The 17,423-nt window shown below is 48.6% G+C and overlaps 2 protein-coding genes across 3 annotated transcripts in view; both read right to left on the bottom strand.

Moving 5' to 3' along the window:
• LOC133118890 (palmitoyltransferase ZDHHC17-like) overlaps positions 1 to 5,517 on the bottom strand; it is a 23,301-nt gene extending 17,784 nt beyond the window's left edge. The window contains exon 1 of the mRNA XM_061229164.1: positions 5,438 to 5,517. Within this exon, the coding sequence (XP_061085148.1) occupies positions 5,438 to 5,500 (63 nt within the window). The 5' untranslated portion in view covers positions 5,501 to 5,517. The remainder of the gene's footprint in view (positions 1 to 5,437) is intronic.
• A 2,800-nt stretch (positions 5,518 to 8,317) lies between these two features.
• Positions 8,318 to 17,184, bottom strand: LOC133119384 (zinc finger protein AEBP2-like). 2 transcript variants are annotated; one of them, XM_061229936.1, is made up of 8 exons: positions 16,570 to 17,180; positions 14,841 to 15,051; positions 13,977 to 14,084; positions 13,262 to 13,448; positions 11,571 to 11,695; positions 10,027 to 10,094; positions 9,656 to 9,769; positions 8,318 to 9,153 (listed from the first exon to the last, which is right to left on the bottom strand). In XM_061229936.1, the coding sequence occupies exons 1-8, from the start codon at positions 17,070 to 17,072 to the stop codon at positions 9,141 to 9,143; spliced, it is 1,329 nt and encodes a 442-aa protein (XP_061085920.1). In that variant the 5' UTR covers positions 17,073 to 17,180; the 3' UTR covers positions 8,318 to 9,140. The 2 variants fall into 2 exon arrangements, with proteins under 2 accessions (XP_061085920.1, XP_061085921.1); XM_061229937.1 differs by lacking the exon at positions 8,318 to 9,153 and having other exon boundaries at positions 9,652 to 9,769; positions 16,570 to 17,184.
• Positions 17,185 to 17,423: the final 239 nt, after the last annotated feature.

Here is a 17,423-nt window from a genome sequence, read left to right as displayed (position 1 = left end):
GGAAGGTTCACTGTGTGATCTGTCAAGGCCTGTGTGCAGAGAGCACTGTGCGATTCAGTCCTGCCAGTCTGGGCCAGTCTAAATCACAGCACAAACAGTCAGGACCGCGGTGATTGTGCCGTGATTTATACAATAAGCACAAACAGTAAGGACCGCGGTGATTGTGTTTATTGCAGGTGCGTGTTTATTGCAGGTGTGTGTTTATTGCAGGTGTGTGTTTATTGCAGGTGTGTGTTATTGCAGGTGTGTGTTATTGCAGGTGTGTGTTATTACAGGTGTGTGTCATTGCAGGTGTGTGTTATTACAGGTGTGTGTTATTGCAGGTGTGTGTTATTACAGGTGTGTGTCATTGCAGGTGTGTGTTATTACAGGTGTGTGTTATTACAGGTGTGTGTTATTACAGGTGTGTGTCATTGCAGATGTGTGTTATCGTAGTTGTGTGTTATTGTGTGTTATCGTAGTTGTGCACCGCCGCCCAATCTTATCTCTCTGAAGTTGAAGTGGAGGAAACGGCCTCAGGTTTGTTGACTTGTGTTATCCAGGGTCTGATAGCGTGTGTCAATAAAGCATGTCACTTTCTGTGGCCGCCGGGGAGCGCCTTTCCTCCGCTGACCAATCAGAGTCAAACAGGACAACCGCCATAATGCACCTTGTCTGGAGTTCCCTTTCCTGCCATTTCACATCATGCAGAAACATTACTATCATTTCATCCATCCATCCATCCATCCATCCATCCATTATCTTAACCCGCTTATCCTGAACAGGGTCGCAGGGGGGCTGGAGCCTATCCCAGCATACATTGGGTGAAAGGCAGGAATACACCCTGGACAGGTCGCCAGTCCATTGCAGGGCACACACACCATTCACTCACACACTCATACCTACGGGCAATGTAGACTCTCCAATCAGCCTAACCTGCATGTCTTTGGACTGTGGGAGGAAACCGGAGTACCCAGAGGAAACCCACGCAGACACGGGGAGAACATGCAAACTCCGCACAGAGAGGACCCGGCCGACCGGGATTCGAACCCAGGACCTCCTTGCTGTGAGGCGGCAGTGCTACCCACTGCACCATCCGTGCCACCACACTATCATTTCAGTGATTTTAAAAATAGAAAAACATTTGAGGGATGCACCTGCTTCAGCAACGCACGCCGTGCTATTAAAGGTTTGTAGGAGGAAGTGTTTTTTTCAAAATGGACTCAGCAGCCATACGAGCACATCACAGAAAACTACAGCGATAGGCTGCACTCACGGTCCAAGAACCGATCTAAATTAATCAAAAGTCCTGAAATGAACACGAATATGGAACAATCAATCTTGGTCATCTGAATATCTGCTCCAGGTTTTATGAGAGAGTAAATAATGCCAGGTCAGCCATTAAAAGTGTCTTATTAAAAACGAGTTATGGTGATTCAGGCCGGAGGCAGCGTGCGTGGGGGTCCGACACAAGGGCTGGGAACCCTGGGTAATGTTTCTCCAGGCAGCGAGCTCATGCCTGTCAGTCTCACAGAGAGCACTGGGGCCTGATTAGAGCCCCTCACCCCTCAGACAGGGGCCGTCTTCGCTCAGGAACTTGATCTACGGGGGGAAACCTCACCCAGGCCCCCGTCTCCATCACACCTGCGATTTGATATTCAAAGCTCCACCACCCGCAGGGATGAGGGAGCGAAGAGACAGAAGAGAACTGGCCTGGGAGAACCGACATGGGGTGTGTGTGTGCGTGTGTGTGTGTGTGTGTGTGTGTGTGTTTGTGTGTGTGTGGGTGTGAGTGTGTGTGTGTGTGTGTGTGTGTGTGTGTGTGTGGGTGTGAGAGAGAGTGTGTGTGTGTGTGTGTGTGTGTGTGTGTGTGTGTGTGTGAGAGTGTGTGTGTGTGTGTGTGTGTGTGTGTGTGTGTGTGTGTGTGCAGAACAGAACTGGCCTGAGAGAACAGCCCCGGAGCTCTCAAATGGGCTGGGAATTCTGTCTGGGGGGGGGGAATTGCATTGCGTTGTGTACTTTGTGTGTATTTTGTGCTGGACGCTGTTCAAGGCTAGCCTCACACTGGTGATAGTGGTCTGGCTTGAGGTGCAGAAGGGCAAATTAGCCCTGATTGTTTCTGTTAGTATTCTCCTGTAAAACTGTACACTTTAAGTCACCCCAATTAGAGACATCAACAGCATCATGCTCATTACAGTAAAAATACATTTAATAAAAATAAAAAGCAAAAATGAAAAATGAAACCTTTTGAATGGTTCCACTAATACAGATCATCTTAACTTGGTCTGGGATTTGTGTAATGAAAAAAGATTTGCATCTCTAAACTAGGCCAACAGCCAAGTCACACTGCCTATATATAGTTTTTCTGCTCATCTTCAGCGCAGTCTCTGCTGCAAGGCTGTAATTTGTTTCGTGGCATGATAAAATACGGCTTCTCCCTCGCGTGCGTAAACCGAAGATATCCGACACCAGTTTTAAACGTGCCGGGTAAGAGGTGGGACGTCAAAAATATCACTCCCTGCTCCATCCCAAAAAACACGGTCAGTGTTCTAGAAGTCCACTGTTGTCACTAGAGAGTTAGACATCTTTCTGTCGACCAACCCGGAAGTTTTATTCTGCTAACTTGGACTACAAACCGCAGGACTCCAGGACTACAAACCACAGCACTCCATTTCCACCAGCGACTGTGACATCAGCACGAGAATGTTCAGTGAAGAACATTCCAATCGGGTATCAGTGATGTCACACCTTAAAGGGTGAAGCAAAGTGCAGCTCCCGCAGCAGTGGTTGGGGGATGGGGGCGGGGCATTACCCACAGTGCCTTTCAGCAGGGTAAACAGCGCTCCCAATGCCTCGGCTTTCAAAACGACCCCTCGGGTGTGAGGAGGACCTGCCTACGCAGGGGTCGCCCGAGATGACTCAATCCCCAACATGACGCACGCACGGCGGATGCATTAACACATTAACGCATTAACGCACGTACAGATAATGTTGGGTCAAGAACACGGACGTCCTGAGGGCTGAAACTCCCCCGTCCCTCAGGGCATCGCATTACTGGCCGAGGCAGGGAGGGGGGAAGACTGTCTGCGCTCACCCCGATCGACAAGAGGCCGCATCGGTCAGCTCAGCTTACCAACAATATCGCACTCTAAACCGGGAGACAAGGGGAAGGAATGGGGGTTAAAAGTTCCAGTAAATAAAGAACCAGATTCCCCTGCCCGTAATAAGCTCCAAGACATGAACTGCGCGAGGACATGAATCTAAATTAATGTCTCAAAGGAAATCTATGCGGTCAGAAGCTGCCACCACAGGTCATTCTGCAGAGCCAAGAGTGAACAGATGCTTCGCATTATATTGTGATCCACACCTTACAGCCAGGAGAAAAGCTAAACACAAGAGAAAAAAAATATATATATATACCCCAAAAATAGCATAGGGCAGGAAACAAACTCGTCTCCCCAAACACTGTACCCCAAAGACCTCTCCCTTCCTCTCCCAGTGAGGCTTATAAATGTCCGCACGTCCACCTCTGTTTTCGCACAGTGGTCCAGGCCCTTTACAAGCCAGAAGATGAGATCTGTGTGCAACAACAGTGAGAAGCTGAAGCTGAGGAACCTACAGTCAGCTGGGCGCCTGAGAAGGAGCAGTCACCCGGCCGCCATTTCAGGCCCACAATGCACGGCAAACACGGCCCACTTCTGCACGGTCCCTGCGCTGACCGTTTCGAGTTGTACCGTGAACATCCCAACAGAATGGACAAACTGGTAACACTAGCAACCAAACAAGCGAGTTGGGGCGCAGGTGTAATATTAACGTCCACAGACCGGCTCTGCGGCGGAATATTACCCGGCACCCAAACAGACTGGATGTCAGTGTTGGGGCCGAGTGATTAGATCAGTGAGGAGAGCCCCAGACATCTGAACGAGCCGAGCCGCTGACAAGAGAGGAAATATGGCCGTCACCACAGGAGAGAGAGAGAGAGAGAGAGAGAGAGAGAGAGAGAGAGAGAGAGAGAGCTGACTGTTGTGCAATGTACTGGAAAAGGAAGCTTGTTCATGAACATCCCCGCTGTAATCAGTATATGCATGTCATTCTGAGAACGCAGGCCAGTGGGTTAAGGTCCCGAGTGTACAGTATGAGTGGAGAGTGTAGTTGACAGAAAATCATATATTACACCTAGATCTGCGCAACTGATGACTGTCAGTGAGAGTGAACTACCCTGCCCATTTTCCGGTTAGCTCTCAGTCCAGCAGTTGTTATGCTGATTAAGGGCTCCCTGCCTTTTGCAAGAGGGGACAAATATCACCACAGCTTGGGAGAGCAGGGTGGGAGAACAGGCCAAACTGCCATGTCTTTACAAAGAAAGGACATTAAAGGGAGGGCGCAACGTTGTTTTAAAAATGTTTGCCGAGTAATAACAAAAACTACCTAAAACTGGTTCTGATGGGGCAAAACAAGTGGGCAACGAGAAACAAGCAAGCTGAACTTTACACAATGATGTTGAAAAACAAAACGTAGAAATGAACCAGTTCGAGAACAATAATTACGTGGAAAACAAGTCTATCATTTACGTTTAGCCAGTTACACTGCTAATATAAAGCATCGAGCATCGAGTAGACTGCTACCAGTGCGGTGATGAGGTTTCTGTTGTGGTCAAAACTGTAGCGATAATATAGATAAAGCATTTCACAACCGTTGGATAAAAAAAACAAATTCGAAGTCAAACGATACATTCTGATGATCTAATGTCAACACGACTAGCCGAGTTATGAAGCATTTGAATTCTGAAACGACTAAGTTACATTCGATTTGAATAGCTTCGATTGACTGAGACATTACCCTGGTTCGAACAGGGGCCTGTGTTGTCATCGTAAATAAATAAAAAAATGCTGCACATCATGCGAACAATTTTGGCGAGGACAGATGAGGTAAAGCCCGCCGATACAATCGCGATGTTTGTTTCAGCAGTTCTAAAAAAACGAATTCAATTGCATCAATCCGTATAAATAAACATAAGGGGGCCCAGCTACGTATAGTCATCCGTGTCTTACAAAAGCATCATCTGAAGCCAAGTATTGCTAGCAAGCTAGCTGGCTAGTTATGTTTGCAACGCAATTAAACCTACTCAGTAAGCGTACGAGCGTGCTAGCCTGCATGCACAGAGGCATAACAAATATGGTCCATGCAATTAGTGTCAAGATAGCATAAAAGACTCCACATATTTCAAGCAATACAACATTAGCTCACGGAAGAGCCAGCTAGCTAATTTCCCAGCAAGGGGCAATCTGACAGATATTGCGTGCCGAACCCCCTTACTGGAACGTTAGCGCCGTGAACGTGCAGGGGCCACCCCGTTTGTAAACAAAGTATATTTTGAGGGCGGCCTCCAGCGCAGTTGATATTCTTATATATTAACGCCGTGTAGTCTTTTCACTGACATGACGGCAGAACATCTCACCTCTGGATGGAGAATAGGGACACAGCCAGCTTCTTTCTCGTATTCATCCATAGCGTCAGCCATCTTGCTGCTTATCCTCGCTAAGCATTATGGGAGCTTGGGAGGCAGTCAGGGAGACGAACGCTTCGGCCGATCTGAGACCCCACGCACATTCTCTCGATATTGCATTGCGGGGACATTGCCTTGGTCCTTTCAGTACTTCGTGTTTTGAGAAGTGTCGAGTGATCCTCTTGTTTTAATTCCGTAATGTGTTCCGATACATCACGTCAAATATTTCACTCCCATTCATTCCCATGTATCCAATAGATGCATTTGTAGCATGCATCTGTGCCTATGGCTAGGACAACCAAAACACACACACAAACTGAAATAATATATTTTAAAATATAAATTGTTTATGATTAATGTAGGCAGTTAAAATGTCCAGTTTGGAATCAGTTCCTAAAAAAATATTTTTGTGTCTTTTGACAACTAGAGATGGGCATTGTGAAACAAGCTCTTCATAATTTCAGCAGTGGTCTGGACCCTCAACCTCCCAAGTATGTTCACGAAACTCACCCGGCTTTGTTGTGCTTAACTTTGCACGAGAGCAGGAATTACGCAACTCACAATTTCCCAAACGCTGAGATTAAACGTTTTTTGGGGTTTTTTAATCAAGTTTGTTTGTAGTTTTTTCCACAAGCATCTGTGAAATAACATTGGGTTGGAAGTCTGTTTTTGTCCGTTTTGAAATCAGGTGACAAATGTCCTTAGGTGACACTTTTTAAAATGCAACATTAAGTGGTGGTCATTCTCTTGGGCATAGGCATACCGATGCACACAACATCTGTATACCTACATTTTATACCCTCAAAACAGTGCTGTGTGGAGACTAATATATGCACCCCGCTGTGTACGCGGCTTTTCATTCCAACCACAACAACTGCGAGCCCTGCATTTTAAACAAGCTGATAATTGCGCATAATTAGAGCCTGTAACGGACTATCGTGTGATCGTTTACCCTCTTAATACTACATCGTGTCAGAAACGGCCATGACTGCCCTGGATAATCAATCTGGATATTCACGTTCCAGAACTTTTCAAATCAGTCAAATCAGCCAATGCTTCGTTTAATTGCGACACGGCAAACATTTCCTCAAGAACGAGGCTCCATTTTTTAACTGAAGACTGGCAGGGGGAACCAGCAGGGTTCTAATTGCCAGAGGGCGTCGATACCTGCGGAGACGAAACCATTTGTGGTAAAACGAAGAGCTCTAAGCAAATGGCAACGGGCCATTATGGGGTGGGGGGGGGGGAAGGGGTGTAAACTATATGCTGTCATCAAACTAAACTCGTTGAACTAATTGGCTGTATACTCAGGGGACCGAAAGATAGTTGTAGAAGCTCATACGTCGCGATGTTAGGCATAGCCTACATATGTCTTGATTTTTACAGCTTACTTATGAAAAAAATTGGGGAAAAGTGTCGGATAACAATAGATCCTATCATTCACTTGCATAATATCCAGGAATCCGGGAGCCTACAACAGCTACTAGACCGGTTCAACTGATTGAAGTTCTGGCTGATGGCAGGATAAGAATGAACACTTAGATAAACAGAAATAACACTCGGTGCCGAGGGGCACTAGGTGTTGTCCCAAGCTCCAGTGACATGATTTTATTATATCTTTACATTTTTTAAATAAAAAGAAAAAGGTCAGTGCGCATTGGCGTGACCAGGGTACCAGGCATACTCAAATAGAACAGCAAGGCTTGCATGGACCACGTGCTTTTATTTCGACGTGGAGATAATTTAAGATAAGCGTAATTATGTAAATTATATGGAAGTGGTGATGGTGGGCCAGTAGGGGGCGATCTTTCCTCTGGTCAAATTATGCCCAATGCCCCAGTGCAGTGATGGGGACACTGTGCTGTAGGAGACGCCGTCTAAACTGAGGTCCTGACTCACTGTTACATTACATTACATTATTGGCATTTGGCAGACGCTCTTATCCAGAGCGACGTACAGTTGATGAGACTAAGCAGGAGACAATCCTCCCCTGGAGCAATGCAGGGTTAAGGGCCTTGCTCAAGGGCCCAACGGCTTTGTGGCTACACCGGGATTAGAACCACCATAACCTTACCTTACCTTAACCACTACGCTACAGGCCGCCCATACTGGACAGGACTGGCGGGCCCTCTACTAACTTCAAATTGTAATATGTAGAAATTAAATTAAACGACGCAAATGGTCTCAGTGGTCATTGCTGGAGAAATGCTGATGGGAGTAGGTCTCAAACATGGTATTTGCTCATATGAAAAATTCATAGATTGCCACTACGTAGGCTTGTTGGTGACTGAGCCAGACCTGCACTGTAAAAATCTCTTAAAAAACGATGGGACACACGAAGAACACATTTTCAATAAACTGAAAAAAGAGAATTTCTGGAACAAAAACCAGTATACATGGGGCGTGACAGAACACCTGTTTTGGCACCTGTGGTCATTAACGATCCCATGACGCTCTTCTCAAAGAGCAGGGGGGTTCCCCTGGTGTCCTGGCTAAATCCCCAACCCTGGCTCTCTCAACCTGCCACCTAATCATCCCGATTCAGTTGGCAAAAACATTGTTCTCTCCCTCTCCACCTCAGCTGGTGTGTGGTGAGTGTTCTGGCACAAAATGGCCGCCGTGCATCACCAAGTGGTTGAGGCCAGTTTCCCCCTCGTCACTGTAAAGCGCTATGAGTGTCTAGAAAAGTGCTATATAAACATAATTACCCATTTATCTTAAATCTCCCAAACACTGCCACACACACACACACACACACACACACACACACATACAAGCAAACACACACACTCAGCCCTTCCGTAATCAAACAATACATCAGTCAGGAAGATCTACGAAAATGGAGTACATGGTTTATTAATATTATTAATAGTTATTCATATTACTATGCATCATCACAGTAAGCATCGCTAGAGTGAGACGTTAATACTGTCCTCTCTCAGCCCGCTCGTCCAAAGAACACAGGCCTCATCTTCATCACCGCCACCGTCATCGTCATCATCATCATCATCATCAGGAGCAGCGGTACATGCCAGACACTGGAAACGCTAAGAACAGGGGGCCTTGCCTCTCTATTTAGTCTACGGACTATTCTATCCACTCCTCTGGGCAAAGGGTAAAAAGCGTAAACACAAACCTTCAGAGCGCCGCAGTATGTACAATTTCATTTCTCATCTCTATAAAAAAAACCCCCAAAAAAAACAAAAAACAATCTACAGTCCAATTTCAGGATATAAAAATATATTACAAATCTGCTCAAATATTTACAAGCAACTAGTAATCTCTATAAACGCTTCAAGGCTTCTACAAAGATCAGTGTGCTACACGGTTGTGTAAAATTCATACTATTAACAATTCCCTAGTACTATGGTAAAGTAAAAAAAGGGGCAATCCTGAACGTGTCTTGCTCAAGTTCCACACTTGATAGTATGCAAGTTTTTACAACCTCTGGGGGAAGGGAAGCTCAAATTTGGACCGGAAACTTTGGTGCGATTGGGGCTTTCTGAGAGACAGGAAGAACAGCTCTCTGGGTGGGACGGCAGGAAGACCAGCTCTCCGTGTGGGACGGCAGGAAGACCAGCTCTCCGTGTGGGACGGGGTCCAGCTGGAGACCCTCAGAGACAGCAGCAGGCCGCGACAGGCGCTTCACAGGAGGCTAAAAAAACATCCTGAAGGAAGAGGGTCATTTTAGTGCCTCATACATCCACTTACACACTCACTCATTTCATACCAGTGTCCATTACACACACTTATTACATACACTTATACAGCAGAGCTGTACTCCCCAGTATATGTTGGGGTTTAGTAGTGCTGTACTCACCAGTATATGTTGGGGTTGAGTAGTCCTGTACTCACCAGTATATGTTGGGGTTGAGTAGTCCTGTACTCCCCAGTATATGTTGGGGTTGAATAGAGCTGTACTCCGCAGTATATGTTGGGGGTTAGTAGTCCTGTACTCCCCAGTATATGTTGGGGTTGAGTAGAGCTATACTCACCGGTATACGTTGGGGTTGAGTAGAGCTATACTCAACGGTATATGTTGGGGTTTAGTAGTGCTGCACTCCCCGGTATATGTTGGGGTTGAGTAGAGCTATACTCACCGGTATATGTTGGGGTTTAGTAGTGCTGTACTCCCCGGTATATGTTGGGGTTGAGTAGAGCTGTACTCACCGGTATATGTTGGGGTTGAGCAGCACGGCGGTGTCCTGGGGCAGCTTGGACAGGTGCACCACCTTGGTCTTCAGCTGTGGCCGGTCCGCCTCGTTCACCCAGACGTCCGGCAATCTGCCGCACGGAAAACCAAAAAAACTTCAGGAGGGGGGGGGAGGGGGGGAGTTTCCTCTTTAGCTCTTTTGAGGAGCAAGTTTTTCAGATTTTTTTTTTTCTCAAAAGAAATTCTGTCAGTGTTCTAGAACACCATTGCTTTCAATTACCGGCAGCGATCGTTACATCAGCGTTAGAACGTTCAGGTCAGAGCATTCTAATCACACATCTGTGACCTCACACAAGGACAGGGTTCTTTAGTGAAAGCTAATGCTCACATGTCCTCTGGAGTCCAGTGCAGGAGGACCTTCACCTTCCCAGAATCCTCCTTTCGCCTCGCAATTACCTACACAGGAAAAAAAAACACGGAGTGGTCTGGCTCAAAACGGGCCCACTCTGGGACTGAACACCCACACGCACACATGGCCCGCAGATCCGCGACGCAGGTCTGCGTCGGCTATGCAAACCTGCTCAAATTCAACCAACGGAAATGACCGATCGCACGAGTCAACGTTCGGCCCGCTGGTCTGCCCGTCTCCGAGACGCGATGAGGGAACAGAACGAGCATTATTCCGGAGGATTCTGCCTCCCCCTCAAAGTGTGGCCGAACACAACACAACACAGCACAACAACACTCCATTTCTGACTGAAAGGGCATTTGATAAAGTACCACAAGAGCCTCATTGTGAAAATGTCTGCCGGCAGACCGAGCGGACAGATGTGGACTCTTGTTGCGGTCAGAGAGATTTAACGCAGATGAGTTCTCCAGGTCAGGAGAGGCAGGCCCCCCGGGGAACTGGAGCACAGACACGTCACAGCGCCGGATACTCAACACTGCAGCGACGAGCCAAACGGCCCGTCCTGTTTATCCTCCATTCTCACCTCCTTTTCTTCTGCGGTTCTGCACAGCACTACTGCCACCTGCTGCCCGGAGAAGGTACTGCGCAAATTAACAACGTCAGGTTTCACCCAAAGGCCTTTCCAGCTTTTTCACTGGGTATGAAGTCGATGCCTCGTAATACCGACATTTTCTCGCACAAAGCTAATTTCCCCATCGCTCTCCATTTATGTTTGACATAATAAAAAATATTTCTGCCCATATATTGATGTGGAGGGCCGGCAGATCTATGCTACATAAATTATTTTTTCCGAGGTCCAATTCTTTCCCCCAAGCACGCAAAGATATATATGTTTTAATTTCTCATATAATACCCGTAAAATCTTTGTGACCTCAGCATTTTTCATTGGTTAAACCCACCATGGTATGTGGCCCGTCTGGTTTAGTGTGCCAGGGGCGTCAGTGACGTTCAAGAAAGCTCTTGAAGAGATCGATTGGATGTGCCATCCTGAACTTTACATTATTGGCATTTGGCAGACGCTCTTATCCAGAGCGACGTACAGTTGATTAGACTAAGCAGGAGACAATCCTCCCCTGGAGCAATGCAGGGTTAAGGGCCTTGTTCAACGGCTGTGCGGATCTTATTGTGGCTACCCCGGGATTCGAACCACTGGCCTTGTGTGTCCCAGTCATTTACCTTAACCACTACGCTACAGGCCGCCCTACATTACAAATAAATGGTACTACATTGAAATACATTTAACTACATTGAAATAAATGGTAAATACCCAAATACCCATCTTGGTTCATTCTAACATAGGTTTAGGCTCTCTTGTATAATTCAGGAAATGGCGCATGTGCCCCCTTGTGCCCCAAACCCTGGCCCCGCCCCGCAGACTGACCCCTGGCCCTGCCCTGCGGTGGGACCGCCCCGCAGACTGACCCCTGGCCCTGCCCTGCGGTGGGACCGCCCTGCAGACTGACCGTGCTGTGGAAGACCACGCTGTGACCGTTGCCCTGGCTGTCGATGTGTGTGGCCAGGTTGAGGCAGATGGCCCGGTGCCTGATGGCATCCATCGTCTGAGCGTCGAAGAAGTCATGTGGGCGAGCTGGAGAGAGGGAGAGAGAGGGAGAGGGAGGGAGAGGGAGGGAGAGGGAGGGAGGGAGGGAGAGGGAGGGAGAGGGAGGGAGAGGGACAGAGGGAGAGGGAGAGAGGGAGAGAGAGAGACAGAGGGAGAGAGAGACAGAGACAGAGGGAGAGAGAGACAGAGGGAGAGAGAGTGAGAGAGAGACAGAGGGAGAGAGTGAGAGACAGAGACAGAGACAGAGACAGAGGGAGAGGGAGAGGGAGAGGGAGAGACAGAGGGAGAGAGTGAGAGACAGAGGGAGAGAGAGAGTGAGAGGTAGAGGTAGAGGGAGAGGGAGAGGGAGAGGGAGAGGGAGAGAGAGGGCTTCAGTTAACGCCCCACTTCTTCAAACTTTCTTATCGGGACCAAAGCTTTTTGAAGATGAGCTGAACTCAAAACCCACTTTGTTCCCCACATTCGTCAATTCTTCATAACCATACCAACACGTTTATTCCATAAAATTAAGAAAATTGTAATACCTGTGTATTTCCACACCGAAGGTTTTTTCCATCCTCTTCCTGGAAAACGATTTGAATGTACATTTTTACGTCATTGTGTACCAGCGGGCGTGGATGCCGATCAATTTCTCCCTCCCATCACTATCCTCCACACACAGTAGCGCACATCCTCATTTGACATCCCCCTCCTCACTTGAAGTCAGTCAAATCGACTCCCCGCCCCTCCCCGCCCCTCTCGAGTAAACATCGCATTGTGGAAGCTAATGCTGCTCTAGCCTCCATTTCAGCTTGTCTTTAAAATTGGGACCCAAATATTAGGAAAGTTGTACTTTTCCAAGACCCACCAAATACCCATCAAATTCTCAAACCAGCACAGCCTAATAGACTATATTCCTAGTTTAAGAAACACAGATTTAACACATAAAATCTCTTATGTAACGTACGCTCCACACCGACCATAAACGGCAATGACATTACGTAGCCCTGCCATTTCAAGTGCCGTACAACAGCATTTGGAAAATGTACATCTTGCCATAATTCTTTTGTAAATCACAGCATCAGAAAATAATAATGCACTCTATTTTTAAGGTAAAATACTGGAGAGTAAAATGTGTAAAGGGGAAATTGTGTTTATGGCAAATTTCTTCAACAAAAGAGAACTGGAGAAAGCTGATGACCGGTCCACCCTTATTTTAAACGACTCAACTTTCAACGTTTCCATCAAACAACAAAGTCAAACAGTGACCTGCAACATCTAACAGTGGCAACTAACAGACATATTTTACCGATTAAAGTTAATCAGTACGGAAGACTGTAAAACGGTGGTTTACAACCCTGGTCCTGGAGAGCTACAGGGTGTGCTGGCTCTTGCTGTTACTCTGCCCACAATTAATCCATTAGAGTAGTCGATTAGTTAAGTGCAGAGCAACAACAAGACCCTGCATCTGTCCAGGACCAGGGCTGGAGACCGCTGCTCTGGAACATTCTGTGGAAGACGGGAAACGCGTCAGGGGTCTCCACGCGGCCGCGGGGCCGCCCGGCGGTCCGGGGGGAGCGGGAGCGGGAGCAGGAGCGGGAGCGGGAGACTCACGCAGGGAGCGACGGCGCTTGTTCTTGAGCTTCCTCCTCTTGTTCAGGCCCGCCTTGGAGGGCGACTCCTCCTTCACGCGCGGCTGGCTGGAGAGCTTGGAGGAGTTCTGCTGGCTGAAGTGCGTGGGCACATGGCGCGCCAGCCCCCCCTGGGAGGCGAAGGTGGCGTTGCAGCCGCCCACCACACACTGCGGGAGGGAAGGACCACGGGAGGTCAGAGGTCGCATACGGGCCTGCTCTGTCGCTGGCCCCTGCATCGTTACGCGAAAGGTCCCCGTGAACCGTGACCCTTCAAAAATAATAATACTTCATAAACTTTAGTTAAATCATTGAGGTGACTTACAGTTGATTAGACTAAGCAGGGGACAATCCCACATGTAGTAATGTGGTGTTTAGGGCCTTGCTCAGGGACCCAACAGCTGTGTAGATGTTACACCGTGGCTACACCGGGTCTTGAACCACCAACCTTCCGGGTCCCAGTCATGCACCTTAACCGCAAGGCTACAGGCTGGCCAAAAGCCACCAACTGGCCAGGAGTTTGATGAGGCAACACAGACACTTAGCCACGACATCACCCTGAGATTCAGCTTCCAGTTGGCACTTCAGTGTGCGCAACAGCGACACCTCTGGTCAAACCGAGCACCTGCGGTTAACCCACACCAGCCACAGGCCCAGTGCAATGACTGCACAGGCCAGCAGAGGGCGCCGCGCCCTACCTTGAATGGCTTGTCTCCGCTGTGCGACAGCATGTGTCTCTGGAGCCAGCTCTGACTGGTGGACGGTGTGTTGTACACCTTACAGCCTTTCCACAGACACACAAACACCTGCGGGACACACAAACGCACGCCCCAATCAGTATGGAACACAAATCAAAAGCTCCAGGACAATGTGAAAAGCTCAAAAAGATTAAATGTGGGCCTTTGACATGCCACACCTGAAAATCAACCCTCTTTGACTGTGACCACAGTGATCACAAGACCTTGCCCTGGTTTAATCAATTTTCCTTCCCCCAACAGAAGCCAAAGTGAAACTTGACAATTTCAAGAATTAATGCATTTTACAAGTTTCACTTAGTGTGGTCATATAATGAGAAAATACTCCTCTCTGCAGTAGGGAGAGGGAGAGAGGTGAGGGAGAGAGAGGGGGACAGGGAGAGAGGGGGGAGAGAGAGAGAGAGAGGGGGGGAGAGAGAGAGGGGGGGAGAGAGTAGAGGTGGGTGCTGAGGGAGAGAGGGGGAGAGAGGGGGAGAGAGGGGGAGAGAGGGGGAGAGAGGGAGAGAGAGGGGGAGAGAGAGGGGGAGAGGGGGAGAGAGAGAGAAAGAGAGGCAGAGAGAGACAGACAGAGAGAGAGTAGAGGCGGGTGCAGAGGGAGAGAGACAGGGGGAGAGAGAGAGAGACAGACAGAGAGAGCGTAGAGGCGGGTGCAGAGGGAGAGAGGGGGAGAGAGAGAGAGAGAGAGAGAGAGAGAGAGAGAGACAGAGAGAGAGACAGACAAAGAGAGAGTAGAGGCGGGTGCAGAGGGAGAGAGGGGGAGAGAGAGAGAGAGAGAGAGACAGAGAGAGAGAGAGGGCGCAGACTGACCCCCCCGCGCTGGCCGTCCACGTGCAGACCCCGGATGTGCTCGGCCAGGTCGGGGCTGGACTGGAAGCAGGCCAGGCACTGGTCCCAGCAGCAGGCGTAGGCCACGCGCTTGGTGGAGGAGGACGCGGCGCTGGCGTGGCCGTTCATCATGGCGGGCGTGGAGCGACCGCTCGACACCGTGCTCTCCATGTCCATCAGCGTGCTGCTGATACTGCGGGGGAGTCACACACGAGTCAGTGCAGACAAACAACAGGGTTTACAGGAGAGTCACACATGAGTCAGTGCAGACAAACAACAGGGTTTACAGGAGAGTCATAGAGGAGTCAGTGCAGACAAACAACAGGGTTTACAGGAGAGTCATAGAGGAGTCAGTGCAGACAAACAACAGGGTTTACAGGAGAGTCATAGAGGAGTCAGTGCACACAAACAACAGGGTTCTGCAGCAGAGATAGTTTAAAAAAAGCAGTCTAAAAAAAAAAAATCTTTAAACTTCTACCGAGTCCATAATTTAACAATAGATTACAAAATATGCAGGTGATTTTTTTGTATTAGCTGAATAACCCAATAGATTTCTGCCAGAGCTAAGAATGATTAACATAAGAATCCTGCTATCAAAAAAAAGAGACAGGCCAAGAAATTGCCATGCTTCAAATAAACTCACATCTGCTCAGGAATGGCGGAAGAGACCCTACCTTTGTGACCAGATCTACACTCCAGAAAGTGAACCATTCCAAGAGAGGAGTCGGAATTGTGCAGCTATAGTCCAACAGGAATGTCGTAAACCTGGACTTTATGCGGTGTGAAAACGTTCTTATAGGCCCGTGAAAGTCTGTGTTAAGCCAGTGCTAAATTTCCCCTCTCAGCCAATCAGATATAACTGTTGCAGTAATCTCATCTCAATATAAAACCCTCCTCCTGCCTCTCACGCAAATCGTCAACGGGAAAACAAAGACCGACTCAAATGACACGTGTCTAACTTCTAGAGGTTTCTAACTTGTAGAGACAATACGATTCAGCAATAAACTAAAAAAAGACCACGAAGCAACGCCCATGCCCTACATGCAAATCTAAAAACAACGACCGCAGAGTTTGTAACCAGAAGGGCGAGTGACTTCTTCCCAGTTGGGACACTGCCCGATGCGTCAACTATTTCACTGGATTTAGCAACAACAACAAAAAAAAACAAAAAAAAAACTGTGAAGCATTTCAATGTAAGTGGTTACTATTGTAAACACTAAATAGGTTACTAATGTATCGCCTTCGCCTATAACGTTGGCTCGCAGACTTGATGTTTAAATTAGACTGATGCCATCAACGATTGTTCCGTCTTTCGACAAATGACTTCAGGCCATGGAAGAAGTACGGATCTGTAACGTTTAAACTTGAGGTAGGTCCGTCGATCCGCAACTTATAACAGAGGTCCCCTGCCCTTGGTCCCGTCTGTCCGCGGAGACAGGTGGTGCTGGCATGTCCGTTTGTTATGCTAAACCGCCTATGCTGACACTCACACAGACAAAGCGCCCGAACCCCCAACTGTGATTTGGATGGTAAGTTAGGCCGGGGGTGGGGGTTAGTGTGGGGGGGGCGGTTATAACTACAATCATGGCCCGGGGAACGGTTTATAAATAGCAAAGCAGAACACATTGTTACTGTCCATAATTCACCAGATACAACGTTTGCGGTTTCGTCGCAATCTGTTTTTTTGTTTTATTATTTTTTTAAATCTGACCTGTCTTCCGAGTCCACGCGGCTGAGGGGTTCCCCATCCAGCAATGACATCTCCACACCGACTCGTCCCATGATGGTGTCGCCACCCCCGCCGCAGTTTTTCTCCGTGCCATCGTTGTCTTTGCTCGGCTTGACGGAGTCACCGGACGATGTCTCCATTGGTTCTCGCTTCGGCTCCTTCTCCGGGCAATCTCCGGCGTCGCTACCGCTCGCCGGGCTGCGGTGCATCGGGCTCCCCTCGACCTCGCAGCCCGTCTCGTCTTCATCATCCTCGTTCTCCCCTGTTGCTGCCACGGTTTCGGGAACAAGAGGCTTCACGTCCCCGTCCTCTTCGCCGCGTTGGCCGTCCAGTTCATCCATCTGCATCGCCTCCGTTTCTCCCGGCTCCTGTTTCGGGGTTCGCTCGGCCGTTTCCTCCGTGACATCCTCCGATAGCGGCGCGCCGTTCTGAATGCTTTGTGCCGGGCTCTCGGTTTCGGTACTGTCGGTTGTAGTGGCAGCCATTTTTTTTCAAGTGTCTCGTCGCCCCACGAAGTTCTGCTGTAGCGGTGTTGCTTTCGCATGTGGGGCGTGTCGCTTTCGCCTTCGCGCAGGACGCATTGCGTCGCGATTGGCCCATGTGACATCCAGAAACCAATCGCTGGCGAGTGTGGGCTTGCGCGAAGACCAGCGAAAACACTCCCACCAAGAAACCCCGATCAGGCTCCGGCTCCGTCCTAGAGGTTGACCAGGGACGCGGGGGGAGGAGAAACGTGACGTAGTGTTCCCCCCGCGTCCGGTTCAATCTTTCTGGAATATAGGCCAGAACCACTTAAAACCATGTTGAATTATTATTGAATTTGCAAAATGGTGACA

This window comes from Conger conger, chromosome 19, assembly GCF_963514075.1.
Source record: "Conger conger chromosome 19, fConCon1.1, whole genome shotgun sequence".
In the NCBI taxonomy this organism is placed as follows: Eukaryota; Metazoa; Chordata; class Actinopteri; order Anguilliformes; family Congridae; genus Conger; species Conger conger.
The sequence above is the reverse complement of the archived record's forward strand: the minus strand, read 5'-3'. Positions and strand labels throughout refer to the sequence as shown.

Excerpts from the sequence above, each read along its gene's own strand:
- LOC133119384 (XM_061229936.1), bottom strand. The coding sequence starts at position 17,072 with ATGGCTGCCACTACAACCGACAGTACCGAAACCGAGAGCCCGGCACAA. Across the intron at positions 15,052-16,569 it reads CGCGTGGACTCGGAAGACAG|TATCAGCAGCACGCTGATGG; the intron begins GTCAGATTTAAA and ends ACTCCCCCGCAG. Across the intron at positions 14,085-14,840 it reads TGGACGGCCAGCGCGGGGGG|GTGTTTGTGTGTCTGTGGAA; the intron begins GTCAGTCTGCGC and ends TGTGTCCCGCAG.